The 21,864-nt window shown below is 36.8% G+C and overlaps 1 protein-coding gene across 1 annotated transcript in view; it reads left to right on the top strand.

Annotated features, from left to right (window-relative positions):
• Positions 1-21,864, top strand: part of DCC (DCC netrin 1 receptor) — a 781,864-nt gene that overhangs the window by 713,075 nt on the left and 46,925 nt on the right. The window contains exons 26-27 of the mRNA XM_061169229.1: positions 858-1,013; positions 9,456-9,668. Of these exons, the coding sequence (XP_061025212.1) occupies positions 858-1,013; positions 9,456-9,668 (369 nt within the window). The remainder of the gene's footprint in view (positions 1-857; positions 1,014-9,455; positions 9,669-21,864) is intronic.

Here is a 21,864-nt window from a genome sequence, read left to right as displayed (position 1 = left end):
ATACACAGGAATATACTGTTGAAATTGATCATTCCAGTAGCTAGCTTAATTTTTATTTTTAGTTAATAAGAGGTAGGGAATACTAAACATTTTATAAGATGAAGATTGACTACACTTAGAGTAAATATTTCATAATATGATATAATTGAACAGATATTTGAATATTGGAATGGAACAATGCTCACTAAACCTAGAAAATATTGTGTAAGATATCATCTGTGGGTTTAAGTCAATATAACTTAAAACATGTTTGGTATTCACAGAAAACATTCAGTTGCATTTAAATTAATGTGTCACTAAGTTGTACTACTATTTTGGCTGTTTGAAAGTATTTTCTTTCTATTTAAATATAAATCCTTAGTGTGATTATTTAGACTATAACTTGCTATTCTGTCTCCAGACTACAGATCTCCAAAGCATTACATTCTTTCACGGAATTAATAGAAAATTCCCATTTTCTTAGCCCACTCTATATAATATATTCTGAACAACACAGTATTTCTAATGTCATCATTCTTGCCTAGGAGAAAGAATAAGACAACAACTAAACTAAACTAAATAAAAACCAGGAAGCCTTAAGATGGCTTTATGATGGCTGATGAATCATTTCCTTGTTTGAAACCATGAAAAGTTTTAAACCTCAGGGTAATGCTCCCTGGTAAGATTCTTAAAGAGTGAGTTGTCTTTTCTGAGGTAAGAAAGGGACTTTCTGGAAAGACAGGTAAGTAAAGGAACCTACATGGTACTGTGAAGAACGTGCATGGATTTGAAGATGTGAAAATGTAGCCGTTTCCTTTTTGCTTGTTAGGTGGATACATAGAATTATACATACTAACGATAACATCTTTGTTTTGCAGCTGTCGTGAGTGCCATCCCTGTGCCAACCCTAGAAAGTGCCCAGTACCCAGGAATCCTTCCATCGCCCACGTGTGCATACCCCCACCCGCAGTTCACCCTCCGGCCTGTGCCATTCCCTACACTGTCAGTGGACCGAGGTTTCGGAGCCGGAAAAAGTTAGTGTATTGCATTTTCCTTTCTTTTTACTAAGAACAAATGAATAATACCAAGGATGTCTTGTCAAGTGTGTAGCATTTTGGTGTTCTTATCCTTTGGAAAGATTGATATACTTATGACCTGGGTACTAGAATTTTCTTTTCCAGCATCGTCTGTTTGACCCTATTTACATGCTTTTGGACTGATTTTCTAGGAGTCTTTCCATAGTCCATTGCACTGACAGTATGGGGAGTCGTGGGGAAACAAAGATTAACTGCTTCAGAAAAACAGTGATGTGATGAGTGCTTGAAATTAATTTGTTCTGTTAACTGGGAAGTTAATAAGCAAGTGACTGTCCTCCAACATTCTTATTTAAGTGTCTGTCGGTTATAACTAAAGATGTCTCACTGATTTTCCTTATGAACCAATAACTGTATGAAAGCTCTCTTTATTAAATCAGTTCAGCAATACATTTTCATCGTTAAGAAATAGTTACTGGAAATGAAAAATTCCCAGAGTGGTATTTCATCTGTTTTTATGTATGTATTTTTCCAGTTTTAATGAGATATAATTGACATTTAACATTGTATAAATTTAAGGTGTACAAAGTGTTGATTTGATACACTTATGTATTGTAAAATGATTACCACCATAACCTTAGCCAACACCCCCATCATGTCACATAATAAGCATTTCTTTTTTGTAATAAAAATATTTAAGAGCTACTCGCTTAGCAACTTTCAAGTGTATAATACAGCATCATTAGCTATAATCACTATGCTGTAAATTAGATCCCCAGAACTTATTCATCTTATAAGTGGAAGTTTGTACTCTGACCAATATCTCCCTTCTTCTCTCAACTCCCAGCCCCTGGTGAACATCATTCTAGTTTCTATTTCTGTGAGTTTGGCTTTTTTAGATTCCACATATAAGTGATGTTATATAATGTATGTCTTTCTCTGTCTGGCTTATCTCATTCAGCATGATGTCCTCAAGGTCTATCCATGTTGTTGCAAATGGCTGGATGTCCTTCTTTCTCATGGCTGAATAAGATAGATAGATAGATAGATAGATGATAGATAGAGATGTAGATGTAGATATAAATATAAATATAAATATAAATATAGATAGATATATATCTCACATCTTCTTTACCCATTCATCCTGGACAAAAACAGCTTTTTCAGTGTTTTGGCTATTGTGAATAATGCTTCAAAAAGCACAAGAGTGCAGATATCTCTTTGATATCCTGATTGCCTTTGGCTACACCCAGAAGTGGGATGACTTGATCATATGATTGTTCAATTTTTAATTTCCTAAGGAACTTCCATACTGTTTTCTATAGTGGCTGCACCCATTTATATTCCTACTAACAGTGCAAAAGTGTTTTCCTTTCTCCACATCCTTGCCAAGACTTGTTATCTCTTGTCTTTTTTATTTTAGCCATTCTAATAGATGTGAGGTGGTATCTCGTTGTGGTTTTGATTTGCATTTCCCTAATGATTAGTGATGTTGAGCACCTTTTCATGTATCTGTTGGTCTTTTATATTCCCTCTTCAGAATAATATCCATTCAGTTCCTCTGCCCATTTTTTAATCACATTGTCTTTTTACTATTGAGTTGTATGTGTTCTTTATATATTTTGTATATTAACCACTTATCAGATATTTGATTTGTAAGAATTTTCTCCCCTTTTCATTTTCTTTCTGTGTAGAAGCTGTTTAATTTGATATAGTTCCACTTGCTTATTTTTGCTCTTGTTAGCTTTGCTTTTGGTGTCCAATCAAAAAAATCATTGCCAAGACCAATGTCTAAGTTTTCTTTCAGGAGTTTTACAGTTCCAGGTCTTATGGTCAAGTCTTTAATCCATTTTGAGTTTATTTTTGCAGATGGTACCAGATAAGGGTTCAGTTTTATTCTTTCACATGTGACTATCCAGTTTTCCCACCACCATTTATTGAGGAGACTATTCTTTCCCCATGATATATTATTGGATTCCTTGTTAAACATTAGTTGATTTTTATATGTGGGGATTTATTTGGGCTCTCAATTCTGTTCCATTGGTCTGTGTCTGTTTTATGCTAATACTATACTGTTTTAATTACTATAGTTCTGTGGGATAGCTTGAAATCAGAAACTATGATGCCTCCAGCTTTGTCCTTAGGATTGCTTTCAGCTATTCAGAATTTCATACAAATTTTAGGATTTTTTTTTTCTATTTCTGTAAAAATGACATTGGAGTTACAGTAGGGATTGTGTTGAATATATAGATGGCTTTAGGTAGTAATTTTAACAATATTAATTCTTCCAATACATGAACACAGTCTATCTTTCCATCTTTTGTAGCTTGTTCAGTTTCTTTCATCAAAGTCTTGTAGTGTTCAGTGTAGAGCTCTTTCGCCTCCTTGGTTAAATTTATTCCTAAGTATTTTGTTCTTTTTGATGCTATTGTAAATAAGATTGTTTTCTTAATTTCTCTTTCTGATAGTTTGCTGTTAGCATATAAAAATGCAACTGATTTTTCTATATTGATTTTGTATCCTGAGAGTAGTATTTCATTTGTTTCAAGGAATGTAGGAATGGAGAAAGACTCTCAAGCTATTATGTATACCCTGGTGATTTTTCCTGTGCCATTTGGCTGTTTTTTTTTTTTCTTCAAGCACAACATTTTAAAATCGATTTTATGGCATTCTTCTCCTTGTTACGAACGGGTGACTCAGCAGCTCCTGTGAGATAGGATATTTCGTAATAGATAAGATGGTAACAGCAATAAAATATATTTGTGGGGTAGCTATATTTCTTCCAACTCAACAGGGACAGCTCTAAGAAATCATAAATTGTCTAGATGTAACAAGGTTAGGATTAAAAGGCATTAAGAATCTACCAAGAGATAATTAGATTTATTTTTCTTTTTCTCACTGCACATAATGTCTAGAGAATAGAGTTGTGTGCAAAAACTCGAAGGAAAAAGCCCCCCAAACCATACTGAAGGAATTTAAATACGAAAGATGTGAGAAGTCCAACAACTCAAAATTTCCAAATCCCCAGACAATTAGGACGATGATTCCAGTCAAAGAATTCAGAACCCACAAGTCCCTTCTTCAACTTCTGAAATGAACTGTCCCCAACAGAAAAGAGAGGTTTATAGTTTTAGTTTGGTTTTCTTCTCATTGGTTCGTTGTTTACTGCTTTCTTTTGATTTCATTTATATTCTCTAACTTTAAAAGGAAGTGTAAGAATGGCTTTTATCTGTTCATTCCAGCAAGACTGAGACAGCCAAAGTTCACTACTTTGTTTAAAACTAGCTATTAACTATTTTATTCATGGGTGTTCCTGTAGATTTTTTTCCATTTTTTTTTTAATTAATTAATTTATTTATTTATTTTTGGCTGTGTTGGGTCTTCGTTTCTGTGTGAGGGCTTTCTCTAGTTGCGGCAAGCGGGGGCCACTCTTCATCATGGTGCGCGGGCCTCTCACTATCGTGGCCTCTCTTGTTGCGGAGCACAGGCTCCAGAGGTGCAGGCTCAGTAGTTGTGGCTCACGGGCCTAGTTGCTCCGCGGCATGTGGGATCTTCCCAGACCAGGGCTCGAACCCGTGTCCCCTGCATTAGCAGGCAGATTCTCAACCACTGTGCCACCAGGGAAGCCCCAATCTTTTCCATTTTTAAAAGCATCATCTCCTTTGGAAAATCCAGCATCCCATTTACTCTTTGATTCCACAAGTTAAATTTCAATGAAAAAAAAAAAACAATAAATGAGCTAGTATAAAATTTGTTTTCATCTGTGGTTAAGGACCACAGATTTGTTTATATCTGTGATTAGTCTCATGGACCACTCTGGTGCAAAATTTTGATTGTGGGGAGGCTGTGCGTATCTGGGGTCAGAGGGTAAATCTCTGTATGTTCCACTCAGTTTTGCTATGAACCTAAAAACTGCTCTAAAAAGTAAGGTCTATTAGAAAGAAAGAAAGAAAAAAAAGAGAGAGAGAGAAGGGAGGGAGGGAGGGAGGGAAGAAGGAAAGGAGAAAAATTTAGTCTCCTTAATAGATTTTTTATTTTGTTAATTTATTTAAAAGTAAGGATTATTAAATAAATTTAATTATGTAACTATTACATAATATATAATACAAACATAAAGTAGATAATGTAACTATTATAGAAAGTTATGCAAATAAAAGATTCTTAACAGAATTCTTAGTTTAATAATTCTTGACTCTCATCTAAAATCAAAAGGCATAGGCATTCTACTCCTGGCCAAGATTTCACATGTTTTAAAAATATATACTCAGTCATTCTTCAAGTATTTTTTGACCAAAGCTATGTGCAATGCAAAAGGTATAGGAACTAATATGTGTTTCCAAGTGCTTGCTTAGAAAAGAAAGAAAACAATGCATCCTCTTTTCTAGGAAACTGAATATTCTCTAAATCACTGTCACAAACAGGTAACTTCCAGTCATTCAGTATCGGTTTCTAAATGCCTTGGAGAACACTAAACATCCCTGTTCTCTCTCAAGCAGAAAACATGTCATGTCTCTGGCTGGAGATGTCTTATTAGTCACCTTGAAAAACAGCGAAAGGCACACATAGGAAAAGAAGCATTTGACTGTGTGAAATGGGGCAACTCTCCTTCCTCAAAAGTTATCAGAAAGACCTTTGACTTTGAGAGATGAATCATTAAAACTCTGCCCCCAAAGACTGCTGCTTTCTGAAGACACAAATAAAGCTGAATTTCTCCCCTCCCATAAGGAAAGGAAAGATATAGGATAAAGTACATTTGCATAACACATATTTGGTGATCCATGGATAAAGCTTTATATAGTCGTGATGGACAAATCTTTCCTCTTCCTACTAATGCACTGCAGTTCTGCTCTTAGCCTCAATAGGCAAAGTTACTGGCCTTTGGGGAACAAGGAAAAGTGCTATATTTTGAAAACTTCAAATAATCATCTTGAGGTCTCATTTCTACAAATCAGTATAAAATCAGTGCCCCCATTTCCTCATCTTTGAAACAGGTACTAGAGAAGAGTAGATGATTTCCACTATTGTTTTCAGTGTTGGCATGGTCTTAGTGAGAAAGCTGGTCAACTTTATCCATGCTATTTTTCTGCCCCGCCTCTCCGCCAAATTGGAAATCAATTAACAAATGGAACTTGCCCTAAACAAAATCAGCACGGTAGAGTTCATGAATATTTCTCTATGGTCTTTAAAAAAAAATCCGAACTGTGAGGAATTGGGGTTACTTAGGATTATTGCATGATGTTGTTCTTCTGAGATTAATGAGTGAATCTGGTTCCTAGAAATGTTCAAGTCTTGAAGTGTCTTTGCTTAGAGTTATTAGTGTGCTGTATTTCTTTCAAATATTGCAATTTTAGATGGAAGAAAAATCCTCATTTCCATTTTTGCAATATTTTTGCCAGTTATTCCATAGCAATTATTTATGTGTTGACATTAATTATTATAAAGTGCCTTGAGATTTGACTCTGCTGTGTAATTGTATGCTATTTGTACAATGAATTCCTACTATTTCATCATTTGAAAAGGAGTGCCTTGCCAGTACATATTTGATTCTCACTTTAGTCTCTGAATTGCAGGGAAGCTGCACTTCGTGGGTGAAAGGAGGTTTTCTTTGCTTTTAGAGCTCTTAGTACAGCTAAATGTCATGTCACGGAGCAAATCTGTTTCACATAGGTGTCCTGAAGCTGGCCAAATGGGCTCATCTGAAATGAGAGCTTTTCCAGTGGAGCACTTGCTATTGTGTTTGTCTGAGAATTTTTTCACTGCCTTAGATGTCAGCCATTTCTAAACGGCATTTTTTTTTTTTTTGGCTCTATGTAAAATATAAGCATTATGAATTGTCTATGGAAAACCTGTACCTTGTCCATTGTATTAGGTATTAAGCAAAATGAACGTTCTGAACAAAACAAAAACAGTCCCTTATGCATTACTGATACATTCAGTGTTGAGGCTGGACCCTCCCATTCCACCTAGCACATTGCATTAGGCACGTTCCTTTTCACTATGTGGTACTAAGTATTGATTTTGCTAAAGAGCTGGTCCATTGGTATCAAGCCACCATTACTTCTCTCAAAGTCAAGAACCACATTTTGATGTTCCCAGTGGGAATCATGGTGGCCAACTGAAAACTTGGGAATGGAGGACTAGGCATGCACTGCATTTTTATTTTCAAATATGCTGAAGAGAAGAAAAACGGGAGCGCCCCCCCCCCCCCTAAAATTCACTGAAGTCAACAGAATTCATGTGAAGCCTGAGGTTTGGAAGTAACTAAATTTTAGAAGACTAAATAAATTGCATGTAAGTTTTATTAAACCTATGATCACAATAATATTTTAACTTAGACCTCTTTGATTTCAAAAATGTAGAAGAAATAGAAAAAGAAAATATGAAGGAAGGAATGAAGAAAAGAAAGACATCACAAAACATTATTATTTCTGTAATAACTAAAGCAGTTTTCAAAATATGATATGGATTTACTGCAGTCCATCTTCAGTAGAGAGAATTACAGCAGATTTCTGAGGAAAATTGTGAACTTTCTTTTCTTGGAGAGGCATTTTTAATATGATGATATGGACCCTTTAATAAAAACCAGCCCTTTGGTAATAAAGAAGGACCTCGTTGTAGGTTCCTGCAGCTGCTTCTCTCTGATCTAGATCTGAGAGATACTGTATTTTTATTTGGACAACTGACCGTTGGTCATTTGTTACTTTAGACTAAATATGAGTCTAGAGTAAAACCTCCATAATTTTCTTTGTTTCTAAAACTATACTCTCAACCACCTAATTACACCATCTTGATTGAACACACATGTTCCTCTTTCCCTTTACATTCTTAAAAGCAGTTTAGCTCCTTATAGCACCTACCTGAAGCCCCCATTCCCTTTTGCCTTAGAGAACCAACATCACCAAAGATTTGCCTTAATGTTTTCCTTGCAGCCCCGCACTTTAACCTTGAGATTGTACCTGCATGTGTTTCTCCTCTCCATCTTTGATAGGACTTCCTAGCCTAGAGATAAGGTACTTCTCTTCAAACTGCCCTTGCCCTCAGAGTTCTATCCAGTTTGCTGGATTACACTTTCCATATTTGAAGAAATCTTTAATCAAGTCTTTGCCCGTTTTCTGGTTCCATTTGCTATGTGACTGCATCTGTCCTCGGCCAACCCTGTATCTCCTCATCTCCATCTTTGAATGGGGTAAGCCTGAAGCCTGCTCAGTGACCCAGAGGACCTCTAACCCTTTCTGAATATAGACAAATGAGTTTTAATATCAAATACCCTCTGCAGGCACATTTCGCTTTTGCATATCTTTAATATGATATCTTGATCTTTTGTATCTTTAATCTCCACCCCTTTCAGCATTATCAGATTTTCTCTCTATCTCCTCTGCCCTTTGCTGACCTCACTGAGCCTCCCAGAGAGGTGTCTCAAAATTATCTCACAAACTAATTATCTTGAAATATTTCCTGCATAGAAATTCTCTTTCAAAAGTGAGAGATTATCTTCTATCACTGTATTTTTTCCACTTTACCCAATAGCACTTTTTTAAGAAATAAGTCATCAGAAATACTCTTCTTTCATCCACACTGATGCCTACTATGCAGCTCTGTTCATTTTCAGTTTGACTGGGATCTGTTGACTCTGAATATGAATGAATAAAGTCAAATCACAGCGTCCTTAGCATGATAAACAGTATTTTAGTCAAACTAAACTGTGTTCTCTGGAGAAAAAGTGTGTTTCCACATGCAAAACTGTCCAGATAGCCAAAGGCTGTCACAAGTGGCTGTGTGAAACCTCTCCAACCATAGTAATCTGACTGAAAATTACAGTGTTTGCTACCAAAGAGGAAAAATTGCAATTCTGCATTCAGACAACTTGTTTCAGCAGATTCATCTCTCATACAACTTCTTAGCTGGATGTGCTTCTATTTTGTTATGGAAGATAATGATAATGGTTACTATTTGTATCATTTTATTAGCAATGCCTTGAGCACCCGGTAACTCTGATTTGTCTGACAGTTGACATGGCATGTTTAAAAAAATTGGCATATTGGCTGGTAGATAATAATGCAGCTGTAGCCGGGTTTGGTACATTGAATTTCACTGACATTGCTACTTATGAAAGGAGAAATAACTCTTTTTTTCTCGCTTTTTCACTTACGATCGCAGGGCCCAGACAATTCAGGCAATACAGTCAGTGCCGTGCATATTTTACTATTCTCCCTGGAAGATAGAGCCCTGTACTACTGGGTCTATTTCTACTATTTAAAGGGGCAGTGTTATCATATCCCTTAAATATATGAGGGTAGAGGGATGGAATGTTCTCAACGTGAAGAATGGATTAGTCAGATCCTGGCATAACTCTCTGAACTGCTCCAGGGCCCCTTCGGGTGACTTAGGGAAGGCCCACTTTGTCGTGGATTATGAATGGCTTTTTTTTTGTCTCCCTTGCAGCAGTGAGCGAAGGACCAGCCACCCAACAGCCGCCTATGTTGCCCCCAGCACAGCCTGAGCATCCCAGCGGTGAGGAGGCGCCCAGCAGAACCATCCCCACGGCCTGTGTTCGACCAACTCATCCACTCCGCAGCTTCGCCAACCCTTTGCTACCTCCACCGATGAGTGCAATAGAACCGAAAGTCCCTTATACACCGCTTTTGTCTCAGTCAGGTAAGTGCCCATTTGTTTACACTTAAAAGCTTTGTTATCCCTGGTGGCTCCACGTAAGTACAGGAGGCTTTCGAGAAGGCCTGGACGTAATGTATCTTTTTGACATTGATTATGTGCCCAGTGTGCTCGTGTCTTTCACGGATGTTTGTGGTGCAGCTTTTAAGTATTTGCCTTATAAGCAACTGGCTGGTTGTAGGTGCCTTTCATTCCTTTGGAAAGTTGTTCATTGATCCTGAATGTCAGTCCAGTACTTTTAAGATGTGCTATAGGTATGCCCACTAGAAAATACTGGAAAAGTTCTTCTGTCTGCCACATGAGTTGTAGGATTTAAAGCTAGACTCCAAGACTAGAGTAAAAGGTACAGAAGTCTGCAAAATCACTTTTTAGAGAAATGCATGTAAATCTCATAATTCTGCTTTGTTCTTTTCATTAGTCATCCTGGAGGGGTTCTTATTTTAGAGTTTCAAGGCCAGAAAGGCATATCAGACCAGTGTAGCGTCTAACTTCCTAATTTTAGAAATAGAGAAACCAAAACTTAGATAGATAGGAAGTAACATCTCTATGTTTCCTTTCTAAGAAAGTCAAATGGCAGAGAGGAGAACCAGAGTGCTTAATTCCCAGTGCAGTGTTCATTTTATTACCTTAGCTGGTATCCAGTGAGGCTGAACCGGAGCGTCTTTTCATTTCTGTTAGGAGTTAGGGAGATGAAGGGGGCACAGAGAGGGACAAAGGAAGAAGAAGAAGGAGGAGAAGGAAGAGGAAGAGGGGGAGGAGAGGAGGAACAAATAGATATGATGAAATATAGGTCAGTAGCTAGATAAGTAGATACATAAAGAACTACATAGTGCTCAAAATTATTTGGAATATTGGCATCATTCTTAGGTTAAAGTGCAGGGCTGCAAGGAAAACATGAAGGCAAATCTTTGGTGATGTTGGTTCTCTAAGGCAAAAGGGAATGGGGGCTTCAGGTAGATGGTATAAGGAGTTCTCTGCCACATTTCACCAGGGTTGGTCTGGTGACCAAAGAATGCAACGGAAGTGATGGTATGTCACTTCCAAAATTAGGAATAAGCTAGTAATGTTCAATGGTTCCAAGTAAATAGAGATGCCCCCTTAATAGACACAGGCAGCTGGATGGACCAATCGGCCACTGTACAAATACATTTGAGTTAGTTTCTGTTACTCAGATCCATACCCACAGCGATTTTAGTCACTGCGTTAGTACATAAACCTCACAGTGACTGCTTAAACTAGGAAAAATAAGACTGCAATTATGAATCTTAAATTTATATTAACATTGACTATATCTTGTTCCTGGCATCATATTAATCGATTTGTGTGAATCACCTCTGGTGTTCTCACCATTCATGTAGTGTCTCATATGGATGCTCGGCTACAGGAGGGATGTGGGACTCCATCCCTTGAGATGCATGCTGCATGTTGCACCTGGGCAGGATGGGGTCTTCTCTGACACATAGGCTCACTGCAGGTCATGACTTCATTTCACAGGAGACGGCTCTTCTAGCCCAAAAGAAGCCCACACTAGGATTTAAAGCAAGTCTATATTGTCCAAGCCCTTCTCCCACTCCCCACGTATATATCCCACATAAACATGATGAGGAGAATCTGCTACTTGGTATTGCCGCAAAGCTATGAGGTCTTTGCTAGTTGAAACAGGGACAATTTGAAGCAAGAAAATTTATTTCATGAAATTCCTGTGTCAAGAGCATGCTGCCTGGTGATTTCTGGCTACACTCAGTTTCCCGCTGAAATACCAACCTAGGGAAATGATCTTGGAGGAGACATATTCAGGATAGATGGCAGGTTAATTGCAACTACTACTAATAACTAACCTTTACTGAACATGTGCTATGTGACCTGCATGCTTCTGAAGACTTGTAGTATGGCATATGATCCTCAAAACTTTGTGAGCTTGCTACTTTCTTAACCCCATTTCATGGATAAGCAAATTGTGACACAGAGCATCTAAGTAGCATATTTAAGCCTACACAGCTAGGGAGTGGTGCATCTTTTCCCACCTTTCTTTAACTGCAGAAAGCATGGGTTCTGAACTTTTAGGAACTCATTTGTAACTCTTAGTTTATGTCTAGCTCATTTAATGACAAAAACAAAGATAATCTTTTAAAGCCTATTAAATTAAGTCATTCTAAAACTGATAAAAAAGAAAAAAATGTGAAACATCTGAAATAATTCTGAGTTGGGGAATACCATTTTCTCACAAGGCTTCTTCCCTCACATTTTAATAAGGAAAGATGAGAATTTTATCGAAAGCTTTATCTGCACCTATTGATATGATCATATGGTTTTTATTCTTCAATTTGTTACTGTGGTGTATCACACTGATTGATTTGTGGATATGAAAAATCCTTGCATCCCTGGGATAAATCCTACTTGATCGTGGTGTGTGATCCTTTTAATGTATTGTTGGATTCAATTTGCTAGTATTTTGTTGAGGATTTTTGCATCTATATTCATCAGTGATATTGGCCTGTAATTTTCTTTTTTGTGTGTTATCTTTGTCGATTTTGGTATCAGGGTGATGCTGGCCTCATAGAGTGAGTTCAGAAGTGTTCCTTCCTCTGCAATTTTTTTGGAATAGTTTCGGAAGGATAAGTGTTAACTCTTCTCTAAATGTTTGGTAGAATTCACTTGTGAAGCCATCTGGTCCTGGACTTTTGCTTGTTGAGAGTTTTTTAATTACTGATTCAATTTCAGTACTTGTAATTGGTCTGTTCATATTTTCTATTTCTTCCTGGTTCAGTCTTGGGAGATTGTACCTTTCTGAGAATTTGTCCATTTCTTCTAGAGATGTTTAACTATTTTATACTGAGAATACCAATTTTATAACACCAAGAAACTAAAGTGCTATAGTACTTTATACTGTTGACTATTCTCTTTATTTGGAAGTAAAGGTCTTGTTTTTGAGGAACTATGTAATACAGAGAAAAAAGATGGAAATGATATTCAAAAGTCCCTTTTAAATGAAAATTTTGCTGTGGCAGTAATATTTGGTTTGGAACACAAGGTTTGCATATCAACCCATGCTCCAAGTAATCTATAATAACAAAAAATGACCCCCAAATGACCCAATGATCCTAATTTTAGAAAGAACATCTGATAATAGGCAGAACAAAACACTTACCTTTATTATTTACTAGTTATTGTTTTCTTCTAGTTACAGTAAAACCGAAGCTGCCTTAAACAAAATCTGGCACAATGTAGCATAAATGAGTGTATTATATCTTTAAAAGATGGAAAGGAGAGTTTGTTCTTCTCTCTCTACACCTATTCTCTCAAATAATAAGCATATTTGAAGAACCGTTCTCTGTTCTAACGTCATGTGGGCAAGATCTCATTTTCTTTTATTTCCATTGTACGTTTATAAGTCTCCTTTTGTTTTAATGTTGTTCTTGTTTTTAGTGGAACTACTTCTTACAAACTATCTTTTCTTTCAGATTTTCCAATATCTCTGGCTTGCATTTTGGGGGTTGATTTTATTTTTTTCGTAGTAAATACCATCCTCCCCCAATCACCTGAAGCACACCCCACCATCACTTGGGAATTATTAAATGCCTTTCCCTTTTTTGTTTCTCCATTGTCTCCCTGTGGTTCTTGTTCATTTCATAATGCCCTACCTCATGATTTTCAAATAAGTTCTCCCTGCATTGCTCCTGACACATGGTAAATAGTATGCTTTTAAGAAAGGGCTGCTGTTTACCTATTCTAATAGAAAAAGAAAATTAGCAAACTGACAAATGTATTAGCTGTGACATTAACTACTTGCTTCTTAGTCTAAAAGATGAAATATTTAGAGCTTTTGACAAATTTTAATTCTAAGAAAATCATTACTGTAGTCAAACTGATTGATGAAGTAAAGTCATTCTCTTGTTGACTTAAAAAAATACCTCAAATAATTTTACTCTGGGTTTCACAATAAAGGACTGTGTAATTACTAATGAATTTATCTTTACTTACCACAAGTAATTACTTTAGAATATGGTGACGTGAGGCATCACTGTAATTTTTAAAGATGACACCCAACGAGAAGCTCCTTCTGGTTTGAAACCATTTAAATTAGCATCAGTGAAGAAGTTCTTTCCCTCCTCAAATTCCTGTGTGTGGTTTTTCTTGGGCAACATTATTGATCTGTGCCTCAGTTTGCCTTCCAAAAAAGCATACGAAGCTATGTTTGCAGCAGTTTTATATGAGGTATAGGACACCACATAATACGCAGTAATGACTTCCATGGAGCTGCAGAGAATTTTGCAGTATTTCTCTAGTAAATGGTAATTAGAAAATCATCTTGTCATAACGAGTGACATTCTACCTACCTGAAAACACAGATTCATTCCTTCATTTATTTTTTCCTTCCACAGTTAGAAATTTAGCTTACTAGACTCTAAGGTGTTTTATGGTATTTCTTACAATTTCATCATTACCTCGTGATAAAGTGGTTCCATTTCTTAATGCTTCATCTCTGTGTGGTCTTTACACATATCAGGGAGGCTACACATACTGCACTTTGCAAATCACAGATGTGAACATATAAGTGATTTGGCTCAGTCCCCTTTCAGATTAAATAGAAAACGTTTGATAAGAGTGTGGGGTTTATGGCATTATAGATCTGACATAAATTCTACAAAGGGCCAAGATAGGCTGTTTTTTTGTTTTTCTTCTCTAGTGAAAATTCCTTTTAGCTGTGAACTGATCAGCTGCACTTTAAATGAACCTGGATTAGGAGACCATTTGTCTTCTGAGGCTGTAATTCTAAAGGGAAAGAAAATGTGACCTCTTAAATAGTGACTTTTATATCGTAGCGCTGTTTTACAACATTAGCCCCCTGGAGTTCTTGCATCTTTGTAAAGCTGCATACGTGCTGTGTTGTCCTCCATTTACAAATTGCATTTCTACATATTTTTATTTATAAAAGCGAAAACCTAGAACATCCTGATCTTTTCAATCTTTTAGGGATCAATATGTCAGTGGACATGACAAGACCAAAACTCACTTCATTGTACTGCAAAATTGAGTTTGATTTTCCTTCTACAAATTGTGGCATGTGCTTCAATTTGTCTGAGAACTGAGGACAAGGGGTGGGTGGAGGTGGCTGACAGTGGACAGAAAAGGCATTTGATTTATATTTTATGGCTGGCTGGGAAATCATGTGTTCCTGCTATAACCTGATCTTTTTGGCAGGCCTCATTCAGTAAATATACTATCACACAAAACTGCCAATAAATTACTATAATACATTAATACAATTCCTTTCCCTGAGTCACCTGTAGTCCACCGTTGGGGGTGTTCATCAGGATTCCACCTGAGTATTCCATTCTGCTGAAATGAGTCACAGGCAGAGGTCAGACATCCTTTAGCAGGTGGAACAAGAGGGTCACTTTTCAGGCCAGTCAGATCAAATAAATCACTGGCACAGTTAAGTAGGAGAGATGTGTTGATTTGATGTTTTTGGAGCCAGTACTACCAATCAATTTCAGAGTGGAAAATTACACTGCCTTCTTCATATTTCATCTTATATGTGTAGGCTCATCTCCGTGTGTGTTTTTGGTTTTTTGTTTGGGTTTTTTTTGTTGTGGTTGTTTTTTTGGTACGTACCCCCTTGAAATTGTCTTGTCCTCATTCCCAACAGATCATTTTTTTAATAGATGAAATTTGATTTGATTTGGTCTAGTCATTCTAAATGATTCCTTGGTAAATGTAATTAAGTCAAGTTTGCTTTATACATCACCAATATTTGTGACTCTGGAACCTACTTGGTGTTTTAATAAAATACTATTTCCTTTAGTATGGTGTTCCACTATTTAAATAGAAAAAATCTCTGCTAACTGCCTCAAAGAGAGGGAAACCATTTCTAGAGGACACTTTATGAGTAAGCCATGTGACTGGTACCTCACTTATAAATGACAAAACTGAAGCCTAAAAAGGTTAAGCAGCTTGCCCAAGGTCAACAATTGAGCTAATGGCCAAGTTTAAAGAATTCAGAGAAATAGAGCGCTGAAGAAAATTAAGGGATTTTAGTTAGCTTTTTGTGCTATGAGTAGTTATTCTTAGATTGACTTTTTCCCTACAAGCAGGCTTCTAGGATGATTCTAGTTATTAAATATCACTCAGAAAGAATTGTTTTATAGCAGGGAGGTTGAGTTATTTAGCTTAGTGTCTGAGTAAATGTTTTATTCCTTTATGTAGGCTAGACAGAGGAAAGGAGTTATAGCAAGATAGTAACTAGACAGGAGCTCTGGAATAGCTCCTATCAAACTCACCTGTCCAACCTGCCGGATCCCTCTACAGGAGGGCAAGGAGCCAGGGAACTGACATCTGTTGCTTTCAGCACCATGCACCATGGATGGCCAGGGCTTTGGAGTCCAATAATAAAATTAAGATGAACAGAAGGAAGTGTAAAACAAAGATAAAAGTTAACGCACATGAGAATATTACTCAGATTGTGGCTTAGAACATGTGAAGGTCAACGAGAGTGAAAAAGGAATGGCTGGTACTTTTTAGAATTGCAAAAAGCTGTTGGGAAGAGGGGGTGAATGAGCGCCATTGAGTCAAAATTTGAGTCCTTTTGATCAAATTTTTATGCAATTAAAAAAACAAGAGAAAATATTGTACCAAGAATTGCTAGATCATAAATAAAAATTGAGGCTAATGATCAAATTTATACAATTACACTCTAGGGTTAAAGTATTGCATTGCTCTCTAGATAATCATAGAGAAAATGAAAACAAATTTATTTTCAGAACTTTGTTACCTAGTAGACTATATAATTTGAAACATATAATCTAAGAAGAATGTCCTTGGATTATACTGGGGAGTGGTGGCCTTGTGGGTGACAGAGAATGATGAGCGAAAGGGTGAGGAATAGGTTGTTTTCAAGGCAGCAATGATTCCTTTCACATATCCTATGAACCTGCTAGGTCACATGGTTAATTACTTCTATATAGATGTTGTTACTTGTGAAATATCTTGAGGATCATAGTACATTGGAGAAGAATAGCATCCCCTTTATTTCTAAAAAGAGGGAATGAGGCTCAGTGCAAATAGAGTCCTGAGGACTAGTCCCTCCATTATGCCAGTTATGGAATTCTGCTCCCCTGAATCCTACTAATTCTAATCTGTGGAATTAGATAAACTTTCCTCTTCAAAGAGGAATAAACCGTGAAATTCTAGCAATCTTAATTACTGCACAAATAAGGGTGGACGTTCTCTCTGTATTTCTTCTTTGCTTTGTGAAAGAGTATAAGTAAGAGAAAGGTTTTCCTTTGAGTACAGATTCTGAGCTGCACACTGCATCTTAAGTCTTCTAAGCATTTGACAGAGCTCCTTATGGGTCATCAATGTGTGTCAGATTCCAGTTGCTTTCTTTGGGAATGGGGGAAATTTTGAAACAGACAAAAAGTGTTCACATAAGCCTCTGTGTTAATGGATTATTGAAAATGTGTTGTGAAAGATCTAACACACTGAAACAATCTCTGTGGTTAAAAGTGAGAATTTAACCATCAGTGAACTACTTCTGAAGATATGACCTGCAGTATCTAAGAGAATGTGCAAAAACCACTTAAAGATCCTACTTCTTCTGAATGTTTATAACTTTTATCTTATTGGCAGGGACTTAATGGGAAATTCAAGTGCCATGTTAAACATCTTCCTAGAGTAGACTTTCATCTTAGGCTTGCAGAGGATTGATGTTCTTATTGCCAGAATCTCTTTATTTACCATAATATCAAAGCTCTCAGAGGAGAATGCCTTTATCTTTTGTGGTAAAAGGGATTCCAACAAATTTTTTTTAATTTGGTGCAAAACAACAATCATTGTTTTGCCCATTTGATTTGATGGTACTTATAGCAACTGGTCTTTTCACATCTACTCCAAATTGCCCTTCTTAAATATTCTTCTTTCACATTTCCCATCCTCTTACCCAGTTGTTTGTATCTTTCTACTCCTGTGGTCACCTGAGTCATGATTTTTCATAGAAACAGCATATTTCATACTACAGTAATGTGTTTACCTAGTGTACCTTTAAAGTCTGAGATTGTTGGTTTAATCTTTAGGTTCGGTAGGTGCTGCATTTAAAATTATAGTTATTCGTTTTCTTCTTGGCTCCTCTCTCGAGTGGTACCACAGTTAGTTAATAGAAACAGAATGCTTTGGGCACACGAGTCTGAGCTGATGCCTGCCATGGTGCAGGACTAAAGGCAGGAAGGTGCCATGTAATGAGAATTTGGCCAGTCTTCCTGTTCTCTTTGGCAGGAGCAAAGTGTGACTGAAAGAGGACTTACAGGAGGAAAATAATAAAACTCCACTAGGACTCAGCTCCCCTATTCATCGGGTAGGTTGGCCTTGAATAAGTCATTTAACCTCTGTGCTTCCATTTTCCACAACTATAAATGGGGAGAATAAAATCTAGCCTGGAAAGAGTTTCATTTTCCTAAGGGAGTCAAAGCATGTAAACATGAATGATGCTAGTTAAAGATGTTAGCCCTGAATCCAGGAGCTTCTGATTTGATATAATCTGGAGAACACATTGCCTTATAAATTGGGCCCAGTGAAGTTTCCAATGCCCTATAATAAGAAACAGTGGCATCATTTGGAAGGGGGTTTAAAAGTACATTTTAATGGTTCAATGGCTGGTGAAACAAGATCTAACTCCTGAAGGCTGTATTTCACCACGAGTATGTGCACCAGAGAAGGGGCAGCCAATGAAATGGGCCCTTGCTTGGAAGAGAGAATGGTCTTGAGCAGAGAATTTCAGAACATCTGCTCAGAGCTGTCTGAATATCATTTCTTAAGTCTAGAGAGAAGCATAGCCTCTTTTAATTAAACAGGTCTTGCCCTTAAATCATAAATCCATCCAGCAGCCGGGAAGCTATTTCCCAACAGCCCCTTTAAATAACCAAACTGCTTTAGATAGCATTCCCCCTCCAATTTCTTAATCTGTCTCTCCACCCATTGTTATGAATGTCTGTTCCTCAAGCCACTAAGGATTTATGTCCAGTAGATGTACAGATTTGGTGGTATGGTGCTTGACTTCCTCTCACTTATAAACGATGCATCTCCTGAATAGCTTCTCATGATGAACCAATGTAATGTGACTTAAGCCTTTGGAATTTCCAAGGTCCCAGCTCTCACTTCCAGCTTAGCCTGCAAAGAGAATAGCAGGGCAAAGAAGAGTAAGAAGTGAGGACCCAGAAGTGATCTGCTGAAAGTGGGAAAAAGGATATTTCTCATCAAACAAAGTGGGAAAAAGGATATTTCTCATCAAACACATGTAAAATATTACTGACACCTTCATCTTCTCATTTACAAATAATATATATGTTCTTTTTTAAGTTTTTTTAATTGAAGTATAGTTGATTTACAGTGTTGTGTTTATTTCTGCTGCACAGCAAAGGGATTCAGTTATACATATATATACATTCTTTGTTATATTCTTTTCCGTTATGGTTTATCTCAGGATATTTACCCTATACAGTAGGACCTTGTTGTTTATCCATTTACAAATAATATATATGTTCTGTTAAGAATATTATAGTATGGCTCATTTCCAAATGTGATTTGAGATATAAATTTTTAATTCTAATCTCTCCATTAACATGACTATGTAAGCAGAGCTTCTTAAATCTTAGATGCCTAGGAATCACCTGCAGAGCTTACTGAAATGCAGGTTCTGATTCAGTGGACCCAAAAGAGGGCCTAAGATTCTGCGTTTCCAAGAAGATATCCAGGTGATGCTGATTTTGCCCTTCTGTAGATCACATTTTGAGTAGTGAGATTCTTAAACAGATCATGTGTTCTTCACCTGGAGTTCAGGGAAGAACCTGTGGGTTTAGTAACTCTTTTGAAATTAAATTCACATTTGTGTGTGTGTGTATGTGTGTGTGTATGTGTCTGTTTTTTCTATTTAGTGGGTTCATAGCTTTCATTAGAGTTTCAAATGGTTCATTATTTGTAAATAAGTTAAGGACCACTTAAGCTGCCTTTTTGTCATTCACCCAGCATTTAGGCTCTGCTATGGAACATAAACACCAAAGTCTTTTTTTCTTTTGCCTTGGTTTTGTCTGTTTGTTTTGCAAGACCAATTCCAAAATATCTTTTGCAGAGATAACCTTCCAGAATCTAAGGCCAAGAGCAGAACACTCCTGCCCTGCTCAGTGAAAAATTTAAGTTATTCATTTTCTTGTAGAAACACCAGGGCCTTTGTGCACATTTTTCAATGCCTGAGGAGGGAATCAGTTAGATTAGTATTTATAAATGTCTTAAAAGAGGTCCCACTTCAGAAACTCTTATTTTTGTTGCCTAAAGGAAAACTGATAGAGAAGGTCCACAACTCTCTAGGATAAATTTTCTCCAGAAGATGAGCTCCTGAGGGAAATGGAGATGTGTTGTCACTTGAAGGGGCTCATCATAACCTATCCTTGGCGCCTGTGTTCTGGTGTGCAGTGGAGAGCACTTCCAGCAGAAACTGAATGATTACGTACACATTTCCCCAAACAGTGACTCATCATTCGATGTAAATTTCAGATTCAGCCAGTGTCACACCAGGATGAATAGCATCCGAAATCTGTAAAACATATTTTTAAAAACATTGCTTATGGTTGTGAGGGTAGACGAACCTCTAAATAGCAGTAGTATAAATCACAGAGATAATTTTTAATGGGAAGTAATTGAATGTTTATTTGAAGAGTGAAGAAGTTAAGTTATATAATATCCTGAAAGATATCATCATAAATCATTTATTGGGTATAAACTAATTCTAAGGAGTAAATATGTGTCTGAGGAGGCTCGATTGTGGTAAAGAGGGGGTAGGAGAGAGGAAGGTTTTTAAAGAAAAAGAACCTGTTTCTCCAATCAATATTGGAGAAATTAAAATCGCTCTCCCTCTCCCTCCATCCCACTGTGTCTGTCTCTTTCTTTTTGTTTTTTGTTTGTTTGTTTTCTGGATCAGAGCTTCTGAATTTAAATGGAAACAGGTGCTACACAAGCACTTACCAGTACATGAGTACTTGAATTTGAGAAATCCCAGACCAGAGACAGGAACAATGTTAGAACACTGGAAAATACCTTGGAGAAAAGTGTATTAAAATGAATTTTCCTAGGTCTCTTGATGTTTCGAATGTTTGAGTTTTCGGCTCAGAGGCCTCATCTAACCTCTTTCCTTGAGTTTGTGGGTTAGACAGATGGTGCAGGATCCAGTTCTTGGAAGGTGACCCGGAGCCCCTGTCTGCCAGGGGGAGGCCATCCCACCACGAAGGCGCCACCCTCTCTTCCTCCAACTTCATTGTCTCCCAGATGCCACACAATCAGTACTTTCTCTAATTCTTTCCTGGGTTAAAGCTCACAAAAGCTCATAAAGCTCAAAAAGTTTCTCTGTTTATTCTGTATGTAGTATGATTCTAATTAAATAGTTCACACTTACATGACTTACCTTCTTACACCAACATGTAATATCATGATAGACACTCATTTTCAATATTCTTTAATGTAACAGTAAAGCTTAATACGTGCTGAGTCCTAATAGATCCTCCAGAAAAAGTGAACTCATCTAACCATGACGATGATGTTTGTAAACTTCATTAGTGATAATTACCAATAATAAACACTTATCTATCACTTTACTGTCTCATTTAATCTTGACAAAAACACCGACAGTAATGTATTATTTCTCCCAGTTTACTCATGAGAAATTTTGGAATCAGAAAGGATAAAATAATTCATTCAATGCCACATTTTATTTTAATAGCAGGACAAGGGTTTGAACCTAGGACGTTCTGAAACCAAAGCCTACTTTTCTGAACAACTGTATTATAATGCATATACGTAAAGGGGCAATGATTATGTGACTAGTAATATCACAAATAATAAACATTCAACCTATATTTTGGCATCTCCCTTAACCTGTAAATTTACACACTGCGATCCAGAGGTTTTCTGGTATTCTTCTATGATATTTATACCCAACACAATACTCTAACTTATGCTTTCACAAAGGAAAAGAATAAATAGACTGTTTATTTCTGTGTTCTCTATATATTGTTTACATTTCCATTGGTTTTTTTTTAATTTTTTAATTTTATTTATTTTTATATACAGCAGGTTCTTATTAGTCATCCATTTTATACACGTCAGTGCATACATGTCAATCCCAATTGCCCAATTCAGC

Source organism: Eubalaena glacialis, chromosome 15 (assembly GCF_028564815.1).
Source record: "Eubalaena glacialis isolate mEubGla1 chromosome 15, mEubGla1.1.hap2.+ XY, whole genome shotgun sequence".
Lineage (NCBI taxonomy): Eukaryota > Metazoa > Chordata > Mammalia > Artiodactyla > Balaenidae > Eubalaena > Eubalaena glacialis.
This window is presented reverse-complemented; position numbering and strand designations above follow the sequence as displayed.